The following is a 19,737-nucleotide window of genomic DNA, read 5'->3' as shown; positions in this document are numbered from 1 at the left end:
AAAACGCGTAAGCGTGGACGTCGTGTTATGGCCGATCATCTGTGTTTAAAATCACCCTTTAAATAAAGTTTGACTTAACTTTAAAAAAAACAAACACAGAACACATAAACTGAGCACATTTTGTTTTTACCATCACTTGGAACAATTTTTTTTAAATCATCATAGTTACTGTTTATAGCGATGGTCACATCAGTTTTTAACAGGATTAAACACCGAGGTTTTTTAATAGTTGTTTTTAAAAATTCAGTAAACATAGCCACCTCGCAAAATAAGTAGGTATGTGAAATTATGTTTAGTTCCTGAAAACTAGATTTTTAAGGTAACTATATATTTATTAACATATTACATTGTCCTTAAACTGCTTTGCAGTACTTAACACATTTCCCTGTGTACTGGCAAAAGAAACATATTGTTTTCAGCACCAGTTTTAATGATTAATTGAAGTTGGGGATTTCATGAAAGCCAGCCTCTACATAAACACAAAGTTTAATTAGCCTTCGTTTCTACGAAGACACTGCAACTTCATGTAAACCTAATTTACAAGGTTTTCAGGAAAGTTCTACTATGAAAAGCCCAGAAAGTTGAGGGTATAAGAGCCAAACAGGAGGAAAAGGTGATAAAATGAGGACCAAGATGGTGGTGCAACTGCATGAGTGTTTACGGTTGTGTTTGGGAAGGAATGTAGCAAGTGCAGACTAGGGAGAGAGACAGGGGTCATTGACCATTACTCAAAGGGTTTACGTTCCTTAACATGTAGGGTACACGCAAAGTGAAAATAGCATTGCATATTAAAGCAGGTTCATCAACGGCTGGGTGTGTTTTGTGGTTTTTGTGATGTTTTCCGATCCTCATTTTTTTTCTCACTGTGTGTGATAACTTGCAGCATTTGGTTTGGCAGCAGTGAGGATATGTTTCAGTGCCAAAGAGTCACGCAGAGACCTTGGTTCCCACTGCTGACATGGAGGCTGACAGCATGGCAAGAATGCAGTGGAGAGGAATGTTAAACACAAAGAGTATTGTGAGACTAAACGGTTGGCATGGCCAGCTGGGAGATTTGGCCCGGTCTGGGTAAGTTGCTTGTTTACATCCGATTCTGCAGTGACAGCCAGCCAGATGAAACATTCACATCTGATGTAAATATAAAACCAAATAAATCTGTCAATGACAACAACAGATTCCATACATTTTTTCAGCATTTAGCAAAAATATTTGGCAAACTAATCTGAAGAATGCCACATAAGCAGCAGCAGAGACTAATTCCTGCTGTCAACCATTAGTCTTCATATCAACAAATGATGCTGTAAGAATCCTGCATCAGTAATGATGCAAACGTTTTGTAGTTTTATCATCTATATCTATCTATGAGTTCAATATTTAAAAAACCTCCCATAATAATCCTTTTGAAAACATAAACGCCCTACATGCTGTGAACCTCAATGAGCTCATGACGGCAGAGTTGACATGTCGTAACAAAAGACGAATACCACCACCTGGCGGCACTTTAGTACTAGACCAACCAAGAAGAAAAGCAAATAAGGAGCAGAGGCAGGAAAGCAACACTGAATAAGTACAACAGAAAATAAGCAATCTTCTATGACGTATTTTAATGGGAGAAACAATGTGTTTGAAATGGTTCTAAGAAAATATTAAATGTAATTGAAATCCAGGAAATCTGGGTTGATGTTGAAGGACAAGCTGAATTCCTGTTTTCTTCGGGTGTATCTCACTTGCTGTTTAGTTTGGCATGTAGTGAACCTGAGCATAAACAAGAACTGTTTACTTCTGGTCACCAGAATTCACAATTGTGCAGAACTCACTGGAATTTGTTCATGAATAAATAAACAAAACAAAACAGTTATCTGAGTCTATAATTTTAATAACATATAGAAAACTACAAGTGAACACAAACATAAATCAATCCTGAATAAATGTTTAGTGGGTTCTTTTGTATGTGGAAAAGGTTTTCCAGATTAGGTCAGTACCATCAACAACGTAAAATATCTTTCTAACTTATTTGCTTCCTAAATTTAAGGTAAACAGTGAAGCTGAAAAGATATAAAACGGCACTAGTCCCAGATGGTTAAAAACCCCCTTGTTACTGCAGTGTTCTCTTGAGGAAGTCCACAAGGAGATGGTGAGGGAAGCCGAAATCCATATGAGTCACAACATATCCCTTCAGGACAGAGAGAGGTAAGAACAGTGTAGATATATACGGACCATTAACTGGGACAAAAAATAAGCGTAAAAAACATCTCTTACTTCCTGATGAAGCACCTCAGGGTTAATGATGTCAAACAAGTTTGCCCCCTGTTTGTCCATCAGCCTGGTTATCTCCACCTGCAAAACTGGAACACACAACACATTTCTCAGCTGCAGCTACAGACACAACAAGGATTTTATGGAGCAACAATGAAAGACCACATATTAGGAGGGACGGGGGGGGGGGGGGGGGGGACTTTTCACCATTAACAGAAATCACATGAATCACAGTAAATTAAAAAATGTTAAGTATAATTAAAATTAAATTAAAAGTCGAGGGTGATGCTTAAAAAGGTGACATTAACCAAAATGCTTTATACATTTGGAGAGAATATATGTTTAGCACTGGAAGGTTGTGGTTTGTGTTTAGTGGGTATTTTTCATACCAGACAGGACTTTAGGAATGCCTATTTTATCCACAGCTTCTCTTATAAACTCAATTTGTGCCTCATCGTATATCTGGAAACAGAGAGACGAGTGAAAGAAAAAACTCTAATTACACATCAAAGCATACTCTGCATTCATGTCTGTAAAAATAATGCTTATGCAATGTGTGAAATCAATTGGATCAAATGTAATGGCCATAATAAACCCTGTATGTGATGCCCACATCAGAGCCGTGGGGCCATCTGAATCACGTTGAAGGTTTTTCAATGTGTTCTCAGGTGAAAATTATATTGTGTTGCAAAATGTTATATTTTCACATGTGTAAATCTTATTTTTCACATTTTGCCATTGCTTTTTGTTTTCCTCATATGTGGGGCATTTGATCATGTTGAGGTAAACACACACACACATACATATATATATTTAAAAATATGAATAAAAAACTATTTACCCGTTGATTCTGTGGAGGCAGCTCAGCTCGGACTACAAAGATCCTGTAAACATAATTTCCATTACAAAAAAGCAAATCCTATTAGCAACAGAAACTGCACACACCGACTTAATTGGACTACATTTTTTAACTGTAGATTTAAATTTTGCCTGATCAATGTCAAATGAAAGATATATATTTTTTAAAAAGTTAGTCACTTTATTCTGTTTGAGTAAATATTGGTCAAAGTAACTCTAATCGATGACTTCTTAACTGAAGAAAATTAGTTTGCTTTTCTTGGATAAGCTTTTGTCTAAATTATAAATACATGAAAAAAAAATTTACTTACAGCACCCTCCACATTTATGGGCACCCTTTTAAAAAATGTGCAAAAACTCTTTGCATAATTTGTTTTTTCCAATAATATTCTCTTAAAAAAAAACAAAAAACTGAGAAAGTCCTTGTTAAAAATATTCTTTTTAACAAATCACTGGTGCCCCATTCATTGGCTTCCCTAACAATTCCTATAAATAAATGTCACTGAAGCAGTTTGAAGTTATACTTAATTAGAGTGACTGTGGACTTTTAATCAGAAAGCCATCTTGGGGTATAGATATGATATGACACAGAAGCCAATTTCTCTGAGATTTAAAATGGGAAAGACAAGAGAACATAGCCTCAAAGTAACTCAGGATGGTATTAATCTTCAAAAGACAGGGAACGGATACAAGGAGACATCTGTTGCTACAGCCACAAGACAAAAGTTGTCATATCTGTTCTGAGACCAGACGAATGTATTTTGTCTTGTCATCCTAAACATGGATGAAAAGACTCCAGGAGTATTTAATGGAGCATTGAATCCTCCTGCAACATTTTGCAGGATGCAAAATGTTCTCTTCATCATTTTAACTGTCCAGCTCTGAACTGCAGTCTTAAGTTTTCCCTTTCTAGTGAAATTGAGGCAAACTACAAAGAACAAACAGTTAATGCTGTCATTGCAACATTTTGCCTGTTTAAACAAAATGTAAAAAAGACTGAGGATTGAGGCATGTGTATTTTGCAGTCTTTGCAGAAAAGCTGGTTCAGTATGTTTCTTTGTATTAAAAGAAAGGCTCTTACTCTTGCGGTTTACCATGGAGGAAAAGCTTCTTGTCTGCATAGGAAGCTGTGACATCTATTGTAACGTTCTATAAATCCAGGAACAAACAAAGATCAATTAAATAGACGAAACCAAACAAAAGATGAAATAATGGCTAAAGGTAAATACCAATGCAAATATATTTCTTTAATACATTTATGTGTTTTTTTAATGCTTTGCTTGATGGCTGATGAAGACTGATTTCTTTTGGAAAGACAACCTACCAAAAGATACAGTAAAGTTGTACTTTACTGTAACTGAATTGTGTTTGCTTAATTTAATTGCCGCTTTTTGTGGGGGGTTTTTTTTTCCAATTTTTTGTGAAAGCTATGTGGAAAGAAGTGAGTCAAAAATAAATTTCCTAAAGGGGACCCTATGTATATATACAGTTAAGCCAAAAATGATTCATTTCAAAACTTGTGGAGACATACAAAAAGGTGGTCAGTAATTATAAAAGGGGTTTGCTTGCAGTCATGCAAATAAAGATTTTTAAATTGTTTGTAGACAATTGTATAAATAATGTCTAACATGTCATTTTTAATAAATTGTAAATAAAAGAAGATAAATGCACTGGAAATTTGGCAGAGCAGCACGTTTAATACTGAGTTAGACAACTCTTTTGTTTAATTATTAACTATTGTATCTGTTGTGGAGCCAACACAAACATTTTCTGAGTTATGTAAGAGGAACACGTACTGAAGGAACATGATATTGATCGTGACATATGGATGTTAAATCATTATTATTTTCATATATTAGTAATTTGAGCAACAGTCATGATCTTTTTATTCTTGACTGTAAATGTCAAAGCATAATAAAAATTATCTGGTCTGAATCAGGTTCTGAAAATATCTATATCTAATCTTAATTGTACAATAAAATGACCTTGTATTTCAAAAACTGATATATAGATGGAATGGAAACTGGAAATTGCCTTATAAGCCTTCCCAGATTGATGGCCAACAATTGCTTCTCTAATGTCACTGTTGATGACTTTCCATCTTGGCATTGTGTCAACACACAGCTGTAAGCTGCAGAACATCAACCTGCCCAAACCACTGATTTTACAGAAATGGTGACACTGATGCTGAACAGATAATCAAATGTATTCCATGACTAACACCTAGCTGCTATTTTTATACAAGGAGCGATGGTGTACTTAGTTTTTCCACACACAGCTTTTCCAGTTTGACTACATCGTTGTTTCAAAATAAAGCTAGATTTAAACACCTTTAGCAGCTGATAAAGACCAGTTACAAAAACGTACAAATGAAAAGGTGTACTTTCTTTTTCGCATGAATATAACTGTTTTACCATTTATCAGTTTAATCTTTTCTGATTATTTAAAGTTTGAATTGATGATTTTATGAACATTTTAATTGTTCAGTTGCTTTTAACTAAATTGTTTTCTTAACCCTTCTATCTTCCTGTGTTAGTAAAGGAACCTCTAGGGGCACAAGAACTGAAGTCACCTTTTTGCAGCAACATTCCAAAACTCAATGAAAATGTCTTGACGTACCGTCTGAAAGAAGAGCGTTGGTTTGTTTTGACTCCCACAGTAGAGCTCTCCAGTAGCCTGAGCCCAGACCGATGTTCCCATGGTGGTGGTGGTCAGAGTGGGAACAGATGAACTCCACACTCTCAGTTCGGGAGAGGCTGATTCCAATAGACACTAAACAGCCAGAAACAAAGCAACATCTCATACTTAAAATAACAAGAATTGTTTTAGGAAATGAGTGAAATGATTTTTAATAATTACCTTTTCAATATATTCAGGCTGGGTGCTGGAGAGACTTGTTTTAAAAAGTGCCTGAAATTGATTGGACATGAACAAAAAATGGAACAGTTTTAGTTTGAACAGTTGTACCACTCTGTATTTAATTTCATTGCGTAGGCCAGGGGTCAACAACCTTTCTAATCCGAAGAGACATTTTTGATCTCATTCTTTATAAATTTAATTTGTATAGGGCCGTATGACATTCGTGACCCGTTAAAAAAGTAAGTAAGTGAGTCAAGTTTCTTTTTTTAAACTTTCTCAGACAAAACCATCACAAAGCGTTGTAAATAAAAAGCAAGCTTATAAATTGTTTATGGTAAATAGTTAAATTAAAGAACTAATACTCGTACTCGTCGTCTTCCGCTTATCCGGGACCGGGTCGTGGGGGCAGCAGAGTCAGCAGAGACGCCCAGACGTCCCTCTCCCCAGGCACCTCCTCCAGCCCCTCCGGGGGGAGCCCAAGGCGTGCCCAGGCCAGCCGAGAGACATAGTCCCTCCAGCGTGTCCTGGGCCTCCTCCCGGTGGGACGTGCCTGGAACACCTCCCCAGGAGGAATCCGGTATAGATGCCCGAGCCACCTCAACTGGCTCCTCTCAATGTGGAGGAGCAGCGGCTCTACTCCGAGCTCCTCCCGGATGGCCGAGCTCCTCACCCTATCTCTAAGGGAGTGCCCGGCCACCCTACGGAGGAAGCTCATTTCAATCCTAATTGCATGACTGACTTTTGTATTTCTGGATTCAATCCAGCATCAAAGAAGGCAGGCCACGATGATGTTATAGTAATCTGTGTTTGTATGATTTTTTCAACCATTTTGAGTAATCATGTGTTGGTGTGTGTGTGTGTGTGTGTGTGTATGTGTGTGTGTGTTTGTGTGTGTGTGTGTGTGTATGTGTGTGTGTGTTTGTGTGTGTGTGTGTGTGTGTGTGTGTGTGTGTGTGTGTGTGTGTGTGTGTGTGTGTGTGTGTGTGTGTGTGTGTGTGTGTGCCTGTGTGTGTGCGTTGGTGGGTGGGCATATGTGTAGAAATAAATGTGTTTGTGTTGAGTGGGCTTGTGTGAGTGTGGGGTTGTCACCTAAAAGTGTACATTTGTAAGTCTAGCAAGAACAGTAGATGGCCTGCAAACTACAGCATCTAAGAGTGTCAAAGGTTCGGTAGACCCGGCTGTGGTAGGCTGCAGCAGTCCCAGGCAGGCAGACATAAAGCATCACCTCAGGGCAGCCCCACGCCCAGCACTGAAGTAGGTCGACAGCAAGGCACAGGAGCAGCCTCCAGACCAAAGGGGCACAGAGTGAGATGCAGGGCACCAAACCACCCCAACCCAGCCACACTGCCACAAGCAGGCTTAGCTTGGGAACTGCCCTGCCGGCAACCTAGAGCCCTCTCACCAACCCCTGGCAGCAAGACCCTTAAGCAGGGAAGACCGCCCAGAGCCCCCAACACGTCAGGCAGGCACCAGTTCACCATAGCGTTCGGATCCGGAGGGACCAGGTAGGAGGGACACATTGTATTTCATCCTGGGGGGACAGTCCCAGGGTGAAATACAATCCAAAACAGACACAGGCCTGTGATGGGACCCTTGGGACCACCCCGTGCCTCCCAAGCAGATATGTATAAGTGCATTACAATTGGGGTTGTGGCTGGTGTCTACAAGACCCCTCTGCTTGTTGACAGTAGAGTGCCTCTCACCCCAACCCCAAAGCCCTAAGTGTCTCTAGTGCATTATAGCTGAGGTGCAGGATGCCAGACCCACCACCACCCCAGGGCAACACTAAATTCCAAATGAAGATTTCTAAAGTGAGGTACTTACTTTGACCTCTTCTGATGAAATGTTGAGTTGGAAGCGTCCATCTTGATGAGCAGCAGCAATCAGTGGTTTAAAAACTTCATCTGTTGTTAAGTAAAAGAAAACAACAAAGCTGCTGTGATGATATGGAAAGGAAAAAATGTGCTTCTCAAAATGCCAAAAGACAAGGAATTTTAAATTTAAAGCACATGTCTAGTTGGAAGAAGAGACAAGAAGTTGGTGGTTTGTTTATATCCAGCTTTGTTGTCATAGCAATACAAAGTCTTGGTTACCTAAGACAAGAAAAAAAGATGTTTTAGTTATTAGTTACTATGGGTTTTTGGGTTTTTTCTCAGAAATAAAATACATCTGTTAAAATATCAATACCAATTAATTAAGGTTTTACTTGACTGGTGTAAGTTTGTTTACTGATATAGGAGCAGGTTTTAAAATCAACTAGGAAGACTTTTCTGTAAAATCAAACAAAATTTTGCAATAGTTTGTCATCTGTACAACATATCACTACAACTGTACAACATATCATTTCTTTGTTGTAAAATTTGATACATGTGTAAGAACACCTTATGGATTTCAGGAAAACCTGACAGAAATAACCACATAAGTGCAATTCATTGAGACAGCTGAGAGGCAGAATGGAATAGTCAGATTTCATCATCAAAGAGCTCGAGATATCATTTTAAGCCAGGTACTCATGTCATTTTGCTTCGTTCTATTAAGATGATTCACAAGCCTTAACAAAAGCTTGTCAGGTCGACAACTTTTGACAAAGAGCCCAATTCTACCCAGTTTTTTGCTTTTTTTTAATGGTGGAAAATTATACTTCAGCTGTGTTTTTATTCTCAGAGCACATTTTTAGAGAAGAAAAATGACACCACTGCATATTATTTTGAAAGCATTTTGCCTAAAGCCAACCTGAGAACCAGAAGTAAAGCATCCTGTTTTCAGTCAGTTGATTTGGGTGAAAAACTGAGTTGTTGATCACAGATGTTGTGTTTAGGTAGCTTGTCAGACCCTAAAGGGGATAAACAAAATGGTTAACATGGTTAACACAGGTTAATTACCCATCATAATCACTAAAGGAACATTTTATAATCTAATACAATTCTGACAAAATAAAAGATATTCACTATATCAGAATCTTAAGATTGCAAATGACATTTTTAACCTTGTGGTATGACTCTATGTAGTTAGCAAGGATGACAGGAGTTGTAGTTACACCAATGTCCACGTTAATGCCGCCATCGCTGAGGAAGTCCGCTGTAAATGCACACAAAGCCCAAATTTCAAATGTTATGACAATTTTAGAAATTATTCAAATGAAGCATGAAGGTAACAACTTTTCTTCATAATACTGATGCACCGATTTAACAGCCAGCGAAAGAAATCTACTAACTTGTCCAGACCGTTGATCAGCAGGCCAGACACCCAGAGAAATAAGATTTACTGTCAGTTAGTTAGTTAAAAACTAAGTTTAAGCAAGTTTTCAAATGTTAATCCAAAAAAATAAAATAAATCAGGCCTCAAAGAACCACGGAAATCAATGTCGGCCAGTAGGAGCAATGTCGGTGCATCTCTAGTTAATAAAGGTTATTTTGTTCTTCCAACTAAAAAACTTAGAAACTTAAACTAAAAGAAAATACTTAATACTGTTCTTCAAATAAACACCTTCCTGATTTTATTGTGGTTGATAAAAGGGAAAAGCTTTTTGCCAAGAAAAGATGAGTCATAACCTGTCTCAGATTGAGAAAGGTGCTGATATATTTTGATTTATTTATGAAGTTAAAAGGTTTAAAGGTCATGTCAGTAAGCTTCAATCTGTTTAAACTTTTTAAAGGTAAGTTATTTCATCAGTATGGCTAAGTAGGCACTGACAAATCACTAACCTTGGTTTAACAGATAACATAACACTCACCTGCTGTGTCTTGTATAAATTCAGCCAGGATGTCCGCCAGCTTGTTGATCTCTTTACAGATCTGTATTTGAGGACATACTTGTCACTGTTTTAGGTAAACTGTTAGATGATATGAAAACAACAAAACCTGTGGTCTCCAACCTCACCTGTCCCTTGACGACCAGTTTGACTGTGAAGGTGATGAAGTCAGTGAAAAGCTTCTTCAGCCAGTTGGGCCTGACCAACAAACAATGAAACACACATCAGGACCGGAACACATGTGATGGAGTTTATTTCTCTGGCATAACTCCAAACTCTTCACACCTCTGTTAAAATGCCATGCTTTTGTAATATAAAAAAATGAGACTAAGAATAACTACTTCAAAACTTTTTCCACCATCATTTATGACATTTATCCTGTACAAAACCACTGACAAACAAATCTGTTAGAGAACAAAATATAGAAAGCATGAAAAGCTGCGATAACCTGGATGCATAATTGTGCAAAACCTGAAGTTAATATTTTGCTAAAATACAATTTGAAACCGGTGCAAAGAGGCTTGGGGGGCAGGCGAAGGTGGAAACCTCGGCGGCCCGATCCCCGCATGCTTAGGCTGGCTCTAGAGATGTGGAATGTCACCTCATTGGGGGGAAGGAGCCTGAGCTTGTGCGGGAGGTCGAGAGATATCGACTAGAAATAGTCAGGCTCACCTGCACGTGCAGTGTGGGCTCTGGAACCCACCTCCTCAAGAGGGGCTGGACTCTCTTCTACTCTGGAGTGGCCCACGGGGAGAGGCGGCGTGCTGGGGTGGGTTTGCTTGTTGCCCCAGTGGATGTGAGGGTCGCATCCCTGCGCCTTCGGTTTGGGAACTGGTCTCTGACTTTCGTTTCGGCCTACGGGCGGATCGGTAGTGTGGAGTACCCGGCCTTCTTGGCTTCCATGTCGGGTGTGCTGGATAGTGCCCCTCCTGGGGACTCAATTATTCTGCTGGGGGACTTCAACGCCCATGTGGGAAACGACAGTGACACCTGGAGAGGTGTGATCGGAGGAATGGCCTCCCTGATCTGAAACCGAGTGGTGTTTCGTTATTGGACTTCTGTGCTAGTCAGGGATTGTCCATAATGAACACCATGTTCAAGCATAAGGGTGTCCATCAGTGCACTTGGCACCAGGACACCCTAGGCAGGAGGTCAATGATCGACTTTGTTGTCGTATCGTCAGACCTTTGGCCGCATGTTTTGGACACTCGGGTGAAGAGAGGGGCTGAGCTGTCCACTGATCACCACCTGGTAGTGAGTTGGATCCGCTGGAAGAGGAGAAAGCCAGACAGACTTGGCAGGCCCAAGCGCATAGTGAGGGGCAGAGCCCTCGGCCAGGGACGTATTCAACTCCCAACTCCGGGAGGGCTTTTACCAGATTCTGGGGGATGTTGGAGACATAGAGTCCGGGTGGACCATGTTCTCCGCATCTATTGTCGATGCTGCTGCCTGTAGCTCCTGCCGTAAGGTCTCCGGTGCCTGGGTTGGCTTGTGGGACTCCTAAGGCGGCTGATGGGTACCATGAGGCCAAGTGTGCCGCGGCCCAGGCTGTGGCAGAGGCAAAAACCCGGGCCTGGGAGGAGTTCGGTGAGGGCATGGAGAAGGACTACCGGTTGCCCTCCGGCGCCTCAAGAGGGGGAAGCAGTGCTTGCCAACACTGTTTACAGTGGGGGTGGGAGGCTGCTGACCTCGACCCTGGGAAATTATCGGGCGGTGGAAGGAGTATTTCAGGGATCTCCTCAATCCTGCCATCACGCATTCCCTGGTGGAAACAGAGGCTGGTACTCAGGGTTAGACTCTTTCATCACCCAGGCTGAAGTCACCGAGGTGGTTAAAAAGCTCCATGGTGGCAAGGCTTCGGGGGTGGATGAGATCCGCCCTGAGTACCTCAGTTTATACTGTTTAATTTGTACTGTATTGCACCGACTACACCAAAACAAATTCCTTGTATGTCCAAAAACGTACTTGGCAATAAAGCTTTTCTGATTCTGATTCTGATTCTGATTCAAATCTCTGGATGTTGTGGGGCTGTCATGGTTGACACACCTCTTCAACATTGTGTGGCGGTCGGGGACAGTGCCTCTGTACTGGCAGAGTGGGTTGGTGGTCCCCCTTCATAAGAAGGGTGACCTGAGGGTGTGTTCCAACTACAGGGGGATCACACTCCTCAGCCTCCCTGGTAAGGCCTACGCCAGGGTATTGGAAAGGAGAGTCCGGCCGATAGTCAAACCTTGGCTTCAGGAGGAGCCGTGTGGTTTTCGTCCCGGCCGTGGAACACTGGACCAGCTCTATATCCTCTACAGGGTACTTGAGGGTTCATGGGAGTTTGTTCAACCGGTCCACATGTGTTTTGTGGACCTGGAGAAAGCATTTGACTGTGTCCCTTGTAATGCCCTGTGGGGGGTGCTCCAGGAGTATGGAATCGGGGACCCATTATTAGGGGCCATCCGGTCCCTGTACAAGCGGAGCAGGAGTTTGGTTCACATTGCCAGCACTAAGTCGGACCTGTTCCCAGTGCATGTTGGACTCCGGCTGGGCTGCCCTTTGTCACCGGTCCTGTTCATAACTTTTATGGACAGGATTTCTAGGAGCAGCCAAGGGCCGGAGGGGGTCTGGTTTGGTGACCAGTGGATTTCGTCTCTTCTTTTTGCGGATGACGTGGTCCTGCTGGCCCCCTCTAGCCAAGACCTACAGCATGCGCTAAGGCGGTTCGCAGCCGAGTGTGAAGTGGCTGGGATGAAGATCAGCTCCTCCAGGTCAGAGGCCATGGTACTCGACTGGAAAAGGGTGGCTTGTCTTCTTCAGGTTGGAGGGGAGTTCCTGCCTCAAGTGGAGGAGTTCAAGTATCTCGGGGTCTTGTTCACAAGTGAGGGAAGAATGGAGCGGGAGATCGACAGACGGATCGGTGTGGCTGCCGCAGTAATGGGGGCACTGTGCCAGTCCGTTGTGGTGAACAGAGAGCTGAGCCGAAAAGCAAAGCTCTCGATTTACTGATCGGTCTACGTTCCTACCCTCACCTATGGCCATGAACTTTGGGTCATGACCGAAAGAACGAGATCCCGGATACAAGCGGCTGAAATGAGCTTCCTCCGTAGGGTGGCCGGGCACTCCCTTAGAGATAGGGTGAGGAGCTCGGCCATCCGGGAGAGGCTCGGAGTAGAGCCACTGTTCCTCCACATCGAGAGGAGCCAGTTGAGGTGGCTCGGGCATCTTTATCGGATGCCTCCTGGACGCCTTCCTCGGGAGGTGTTCCAGGCACGTCCCACCGGGAGGAGGCCCAGGGGTCAGCCCAGGACATGCTGAAGATACTATGTCTCTCGGCTGGCCTGGGAACGCCTTGGGCTCCCCCCGGAGGAGCTGGAGGGGGTGTCTGGGGAGAAGGATGTCTGGGCATCTCTGCTGAGTCTGCGACCCAGTCCCAGATAAAGCGGAAGACGATGAGTACGAGTACAATTTGAATCAATTTCAGCATTTAGTCTTCTTTAATAGGAATCTGTCAGAATACCATATCTTGGATTAGCAGCACATGTCCACTCTGCCTTGCAAAAATGTTTCTAATTTTGCACCTCTTGTCCACAGCCCTTTTGAGAAGAGCCCACTGATTTTTGGTCAGATTTAGTTTTAAATTCTGGATAGGGCATTTTTAAAATCTTATTATTATTCTTGTTACACAACTTTTTTTGTTTGTTTAGATCAGCCCTGAAGAGGTACTATCCTACAACCTTTAGGTGCATCCCCTCCCAACTCACCTGAATCAAATGAATGGCTCATTGCCAGGCCTACAGAGTTGAATGACTGAATGCTGATGAGGGAATTGACTGGAGAAGGGATGTATCTAAACGTTGCAGGATAGTAACTCTAGAGGACTGAAGTTGGAGACCCCTGGTTTAGATACATGCTCATGATGATGCTGACAAATTAAACTCCTCTCCATGGAGACTTCATGAGGTTATGGGTCAAAACTGACAGGTATGTAGAACTTCTCTAAAATGTATATACATTGACAAAAAGTCTAGTTTGATCTGAAGTGAATAGGTTCCATATCATGATGCTGCCACCACCATGTTTCATTAAGTGTATGGTGTTTTATTGGTGATGTACAACCAAAGGTTTGATTTTCATTTCATCAGACAATACATCTTTCTACAAAGTTTTGCAGAATTTACCAGATTTTTTTACTGGAATGCAAAACTTATTTCAATTCTTCTCTTTAGTACAGACACATAAAATGAATTTATTTATTTTTATAGGGACAGGATTTAAAAATGAACAAATAACAACATATATAGCCTGAGCTAATTTGCAATGTCTGTACCTATCAGGGCTTTTGGTTACAATAAACCAAAAAACAAAACATATGAATACAAAAGACTGAGGATAACCTGTGCACTTGCAGTAGCTTTTGGGTTCCTGTAAGGCTCCTGGGAGCCGTATTCAGTAGTTTCTGTTGTTTTTTTCCAGTTATGGAAAATGTGCAGTTTCAGTAATGTCACTGTTGTTCCATATTTTCCATTATTATTGATCATAACGATCAATAATTTACTGTGTTAAGGTATATTTAAAATGCTGTAGACTTTTGTGTACTCTTCCCCTTTAGGGCGACCATGGCGGCGGTGGAAGGGGTTCGTCTTGTAACTGGCTCAAGCCCCCGCTATGTCTGTCTCAGTCGTGTCCTTGGGCAAGACACATCACCTGCCTTACCTACTGATGGTGGTCAACAAATGGCAAGTGTGCACCCAAGGCTACAAAATCAAGAAGATGATTCAACAAAGTACAGCATAGGTTTAAGAGAGCACTTATGCAATCATGTTATAACACTGTTGTTAATATATTGTTTTAATAAATTCTATAAGTTTCCCCTTAACAGATGTGTTTGTTTTCAGCTGAATCTCACAGAGTAGGTGTCTGAGTCAAAGCGGAACAAGTTTCAAAGTTATTAATCTTGATGCCATTTTTTTACATCACAAAAACCTGGATTTTAACCTATGTTTTTACACTTTTTTATATTTAATGTAGTGTCATAACTTACTCCTTGTCTCCCTGCAGGTACAGGCGAAACCTTTGAAAATTTAGGTAACAATCAGATGTGTCTGCTGCTACCTTTGATTTACCGCAGTCTGAACAAAAAGATTGAGAACAGCAAGAAGAATGTATTAGAAAGAAAGGAAGACAGAGAGCATGTAACTGTCTATCTGTGGTATTAAATGTTAGAATTAGACCCAAAAACTGGTATCAGAACATGTGATTGACAAGTCTGTTGAGATTGAGAAAGGATGTTGTAAGGATTTCTTGAGGACTTAGGAGTGCACACAGGATAAAAATTTGTGTTGATCTGTAGCAAATAAGATCATATATAACACAGACATAAAGATGATTTTCTGTAAATTTAATGATTTTTTAAAAATTTGAAATTACTTGACCAAAATAACAAAGAGTACAACTGTGAAACGAGTCTGTGGAACATATTGGAGCTCAAAGTTCAACGTACTCCAAAAAAACTACAACTAGTCAAATAAAATCTGTCTTATACAACTTTAGTAAAGGGGAAAAAATGTGAGTTACTTACAAAGTTTCGGATTGATTCCAAGATCGATCTGAGTTTCAATCTCAAAATCAAGTCTCTGTGCAAGATTAACTCTAGTGACAAGAGAATAACAATAAACAAGGAATCATAAAAACAGTTTTTCTATCTAAAGTTAGAATCATAAACCTCAGTGTATTTTATTGGTATGTTAGGTGATAGCAGAACAGTAAATGTGGTTTTCAATTTTTATTGATTTTACAAATAAAGATCTGAATACTGTCCATTTTGCTCTGTTACCCCTAAATACAATATAAATAAAATAATCAGAGTGGCAACCAAGAAGCCCGTAGTCACTATGGAGTAGCTGCAGAGATCCACAGCTCAAGTGAGAGAATCTTTTGACAGGACCACTCTCAGTAGTGCACTGCACCATTCTGGCTTTTATAAAAAACAAATAAAAAGAAAATGCTGAAAAATGGCAATCACAGTCACAAGTGCTGTTTGATCACAAGCCTTGCAGGTTGGAAAGCAAACATGTTGAAGAAGGTGCTCTGATCAGATAAGGAAAAATTTTACTTTTTGGCCTATAGGCAAAAGCTACATTTGGGGGATAACAATGTATATTACCCTAAACACACCTTCTGTGCCATGAAACAAGGTTGTAGCAGGGCATGCCTTTTTTCAGAAAGTACAGGGAAGCTGCTCAGAGTTGATGGGAAAATAGATGGAGCAATCCCTGGAAGCAAATGTGTTGAAAGCTGCACAATACCTGAGACTGGGGCCGAGGGTTACATTCTAGCAGGAAAACGACATAACAATGATTAACATACTGTCTGATCTACAATAGAATGCTTTAGATAAAAGCGTATTCATGTGTTAGAATGGCCTAATCAAAGTTTAGATCTAAATCTAACTGAGAATCTGTGGAATGACTAGAAAATTGATGTTCTCAGACACTCTGATTATGAGCTGTTTTGCAAAGAAGAATGGGAAAGCCTATAGAAATACAAGGCTGACGGGACACACTCCAAAAGACTTGGAGCTCTAATTTTCCACAAAACACTGACTTCAGCAGCTGAATACAAATGCAAGTCACATTTTTTCTGATTTTTATTTTTTAAAAATTTTATCCCTTCTCTTACACATTTATGATGTAAATTTTGGATCAAATAAATTGCGATTTGTGGTTTTAATGTTACAAAACAAGAAAAAGTGGAAATGAATATGTTTACAAGGCACTGTAGCGACTGTTTGCTCCACACTTGCACACTCAGACTTACAGCCAGTTGCCGTATCCGTACTGGACGGTCCCACTGAACACGGCAGAGACATTGTTTATCTCCAGACCAATGCCTTTTCCCGGACGCAGCTCAAACTCACTCCGGCCAATCGACAGGTTGTAAATCTCCAAACTGAGTAAGTTAAGAAGAGAAAAACAGTTAGATGCAATAACATGTTTTGGATACATTTATGTGGAAATTTGACTGCGATTACTTACTTGTCTAGGCCATATGACACTTTGCCAAAAAAACCAGCAGATTTCTCTCCTTGCATACTTGGATAACGGGCATGTTGGAATGCTGCTTCAATAACCTTTGTGGTTTTCTCATTCACTGAAGACATAAAGACAGAAATAGTTTTAACAAGGTGAACTGGGGATTGGGCTTCTCTTTGTTATTGTGAAAGAAAGTCGTAGACTCAATGGGAGATAATAGATGAAACAAAGTGGTATGAAAAACTATTTGCTTCCTTACAGATGTCTTCTGTTTTTACTTTTCACAATTAGATCACTGGACACATTTGAATATTAGACAGAGATAACCTGGGAAAATACAGAATGCAGTGTGCAAGCTGCAAGCATGATTTCATTTATTCAGGAAAAAAAGCTACCCAAACCAACCTGCCCCCAAACCTTATACCTTGTTGTGTCAAAGCACCACTCACCAATCTGACAACATGAGCACATTCCTACTCAAACATGCAGTATTAGTAGGTATCTTGAGCATAAGGTCCATTTTCTTGCACAGGTGACTACTTCTTTACTTGTTTATACTAAAATTCAATTTTCTATCTGTTAAACTGTGCTACCATTGGTATTTTTAATAGATTCATCTACAGGAATGGGACCAAATCGAAAATTTTAAGAACAAAGAGCCTAAAGATTTAATTTGGAAGTGATTCTTCTCTAAGTTGTTTGTTTTGTACTGAAACAACATGAGTTAATTCCTTGGTTTTAGGAACCTTCTTTTGCCTGAATGATTCACAGGTCAGAGGTCATGTGGGTTAACAAACAGTTGAACAGTCATCAGAAAATGGTAAGATACCGCACAGGAAATAAGTGAGAAAGAAGCCAAAGTTCAAAGTAAAACAATGAGGACCTTCTGAAGTCCTGAATAACTATTGATCAAGACCAACATAAAAGCAAGAAAACAAAGCAATGATGGATGAATCAAAGACCTTGCACATGACTGCATTTTACAGCAGTATGGCAAATATAGGATGTGTTTCTGTTTTTATTAAGCTTAAGTGGGAACTAACCTCTGATAGATTTGGTAGAGAAAAAAACAGTCACTTAACATACATCAAGGCCACCTTAATACCTCAATGAGACAAGTCATCATTTCTCTAACTTAACCTGCTATGGAGAATCTGAAGTGTGAAGCCTTTCTGGTTGGACTGTATTCATTTGTTGCATTTGGCAAAGTTTCACTGACACTGTGGAAAACTACAAGAAAACTTCAGACTGGATTGAAGGATGTAGTACTCACACACAGCAGCAGCAGGGTAGGTAAGTCTGCATACAATTCCAGTGAATTTGTAGGCCGAAGCAGGGTCCTGAAGACAGCCGTGGGTCATCACAAACAGAGACAGGAGCAGCAGCTTTGGAAAGAAGTCGCCAGGCATTCTGCTTGTGGATGGACCTTCTCTTCAACTCTTGAATTACTGGAACAATTGTTCTACCATCTATTAACCCACAGTCATGAAAGGTTCAGTGTACTGTAGCTTTCTAGGGACAAACTGTCTCTTTCATCCAATCAGAAGCAGAGGAGTCGTGTGGATTACCACAGGAGTGAAGAGACAAACACTGACTCAGATGTGGTAGAAAAAAAACGGTCAGAGTACAACTTCTTCTATGATGTAACAGCCACACAAGGTTTATAAGATGACCGAAAACTAAAAAGAGCTTATAGTTTTCAGCAATCCAATTCACATAAAAAATAAGCAATAGTCAATATTGTACATACCCACAGAAATGACCTTTAAAAAATGGCAAAAATGGGAAAAACATTTCTGTCTAAAGCTTCCAGGTTTCCTGCTCTGTCCAGTAGATCAGGTACCTCTACTTAGCTCTGTCTGAACAAAGAGGGTTTTGACGTGCAGGCTCCCAGTGTAACTGGATACAGGAGCTGAGTCTTAGTATTCATGCACTACTGGTTATTCCAAACGTTTGGACACACCTTCTCATTCAAAAAGTTTTCTTTATTTTCATGACTATGAATACTGTAGCTTCACACTGAAGGCATCAAAACTATGAATTAACACATGTGGAATTATATACTGAACAAAAAAGTGTGAAACAACTGAAAATACGTCTTATATTCTAGGTTCTTCAAAGTAGCCACCTTTTGCTTTGATTACTGCTCCACACACTCTTGGCATTCTGTTGATGAGCTTCAAGAGGTAGTCACCTGAAATGGTTTTCACTTCACAGGTGTGCCCTGTCAGGTTTAATAAGTGAGATTTCAAGCCTTATAAATGGGGTTGGGATCATCAGTTGTGATGTGCAGGAGGTGGATACAGTACACAGCTGATAGTCCTACTGAATAGACTGTTAGAATTTGTATTATGGCAAGAAAAAAGCAGTTAAGTAAAGAAAAACTAGTGGCCATCATTACCTTAAGAAATGAAGGTCAGTCAGTCCGAATAATTGGGAAAACTTTGAAAGTGTCCCCAAGTGCAGTCGCAAAAACCATCAAGCGCTACAAAGAAACTGGCTCACATGAGGACCGCCCCAGGAAAGGAAGACCAAGAGTCACCTCTGCTGCGGACGATAAGTTTATCCGAGTCACCAGCCTCAGAAATCGCAGGTTAACAGCAGCTCAGATTAGAGAACAGGTCAATGCCACACAAAGTTCTAGCAGCAGACACATCTCTAGAACAACTGTTAAGAGGAGACTGTGTGAATCAGGCCTTCATGGTAAAATAGCTGCTAGGAAACCACTGCTGAGGACAGGCAACAAGCAGAAGAGACTTGTTTGGGCTAAAGAACACAAGGAATGGACATTAGACCAGTGGAAATCTGTGCTTTGATCTGATGAGTCCAAGTTTGAGATCTTTGGTTCCAACCACCGTGTCTTTGTGCGGCGCAGAAGAGGTGAATGGATGGACTCTACATGCCTGGTTCCCACCGTGAAGCATGGAGGAGGAGGTGTGATGGTGTGGGGCTGCTTTGCTGGTGACACTGTTGGGGATTTATTCAAAATTGAAG

General features: G+C 40.7%; 1 protein-coding gene across 1 annotated transcript; it reads right to left on the bottom strand.

Annotated features, from left to right (window-relative positions):
- Positions 1-1,855: 1,855 nt before the first annotated feature.
- LOC124879583 (cholesteryl ester transfer protein, plasma) lies at positions 1,856-18,623 on the bottom strand. Its single transcript, XM_047384265.1, has 18 exons — positions 18,494-18,623; positions 18,017-18,212; positions 16,747-16,861; positions 16,529-16,660; positions 15,291-15,361; positions 14,754-14,841; positions 9,853-9,922; positions 9,707-9,767; positions 8,960-9,051; positions 8,707-8,806; positions 7,798-7,877; positions 5,974-6,024; positions 5,734-5,886; positions 4,196-4,263; positions 3,098-3,140; positions 2,646-2,718; positions 2,260-2,345; positions 1,856-2,173 (listed from the first exon to the last, which is right to left on the bottom strand). Exons 2-18 carry the CDS (start codon positions 18,150-18,152, stop codon positions 2,096-2,098), a joined length of 1,497 nt encoding a protein of 498 aa, XP_047240221.1. The 5' UTR covers positions 18,153-18,212; positions 18,494-18,623; the 3' UTR covers positions 1,856-2,095.
- Between the last annotated feature and the right edge of the window lie 1,114 nt (positions 18,624-19,737).

Source organism: Girardinichthys multiradiatus, chromosome 2 (assembly GCF_021462225.1).
Source record: "Girardinichthys multiradiatus isolate DD_20200921_A chromosome 2, DD_fGirMul_XY1, whole genome shotgun sequence".
Classification (NCBI taxonomy): domain Eukaryota; kingdom Metazoa; phylum Chordata; class Actinopteri; order Cyprinodontiformes; family Goodeidae; genus Girardinichthys; species Girardinichthys multiradiatus.
This window is presented reverse-complemented; position numbering and strand designations above follow the sequence as displayed.

Excerpts from the sequence above, each read along its gene's own strand:
- LOC124879583 (XM_047384265.1), bottom strand. The coding sequence starts at position 18,152 with ATGCCTGGCGACTTCTTTCCAAAGCTGCTGCTCCTGTCTCTGTTTGTG. Across the intron at positions 6,025-7,797 it reads TTTCATCAGAAGAGGTCAAA|GCACTTTTTAAAACAAGTCT; the intron begins GTAAGTACCTCA and ends AATCAATTTCAG. Across the intron at positions 2,174-2,259 it reads CTGAGGTGCTTCATCAGGAA|GGATATGTTGTGACTCATAT; the intron begins GTAAGAGATGTT and ends TCTGTCCTGAAG.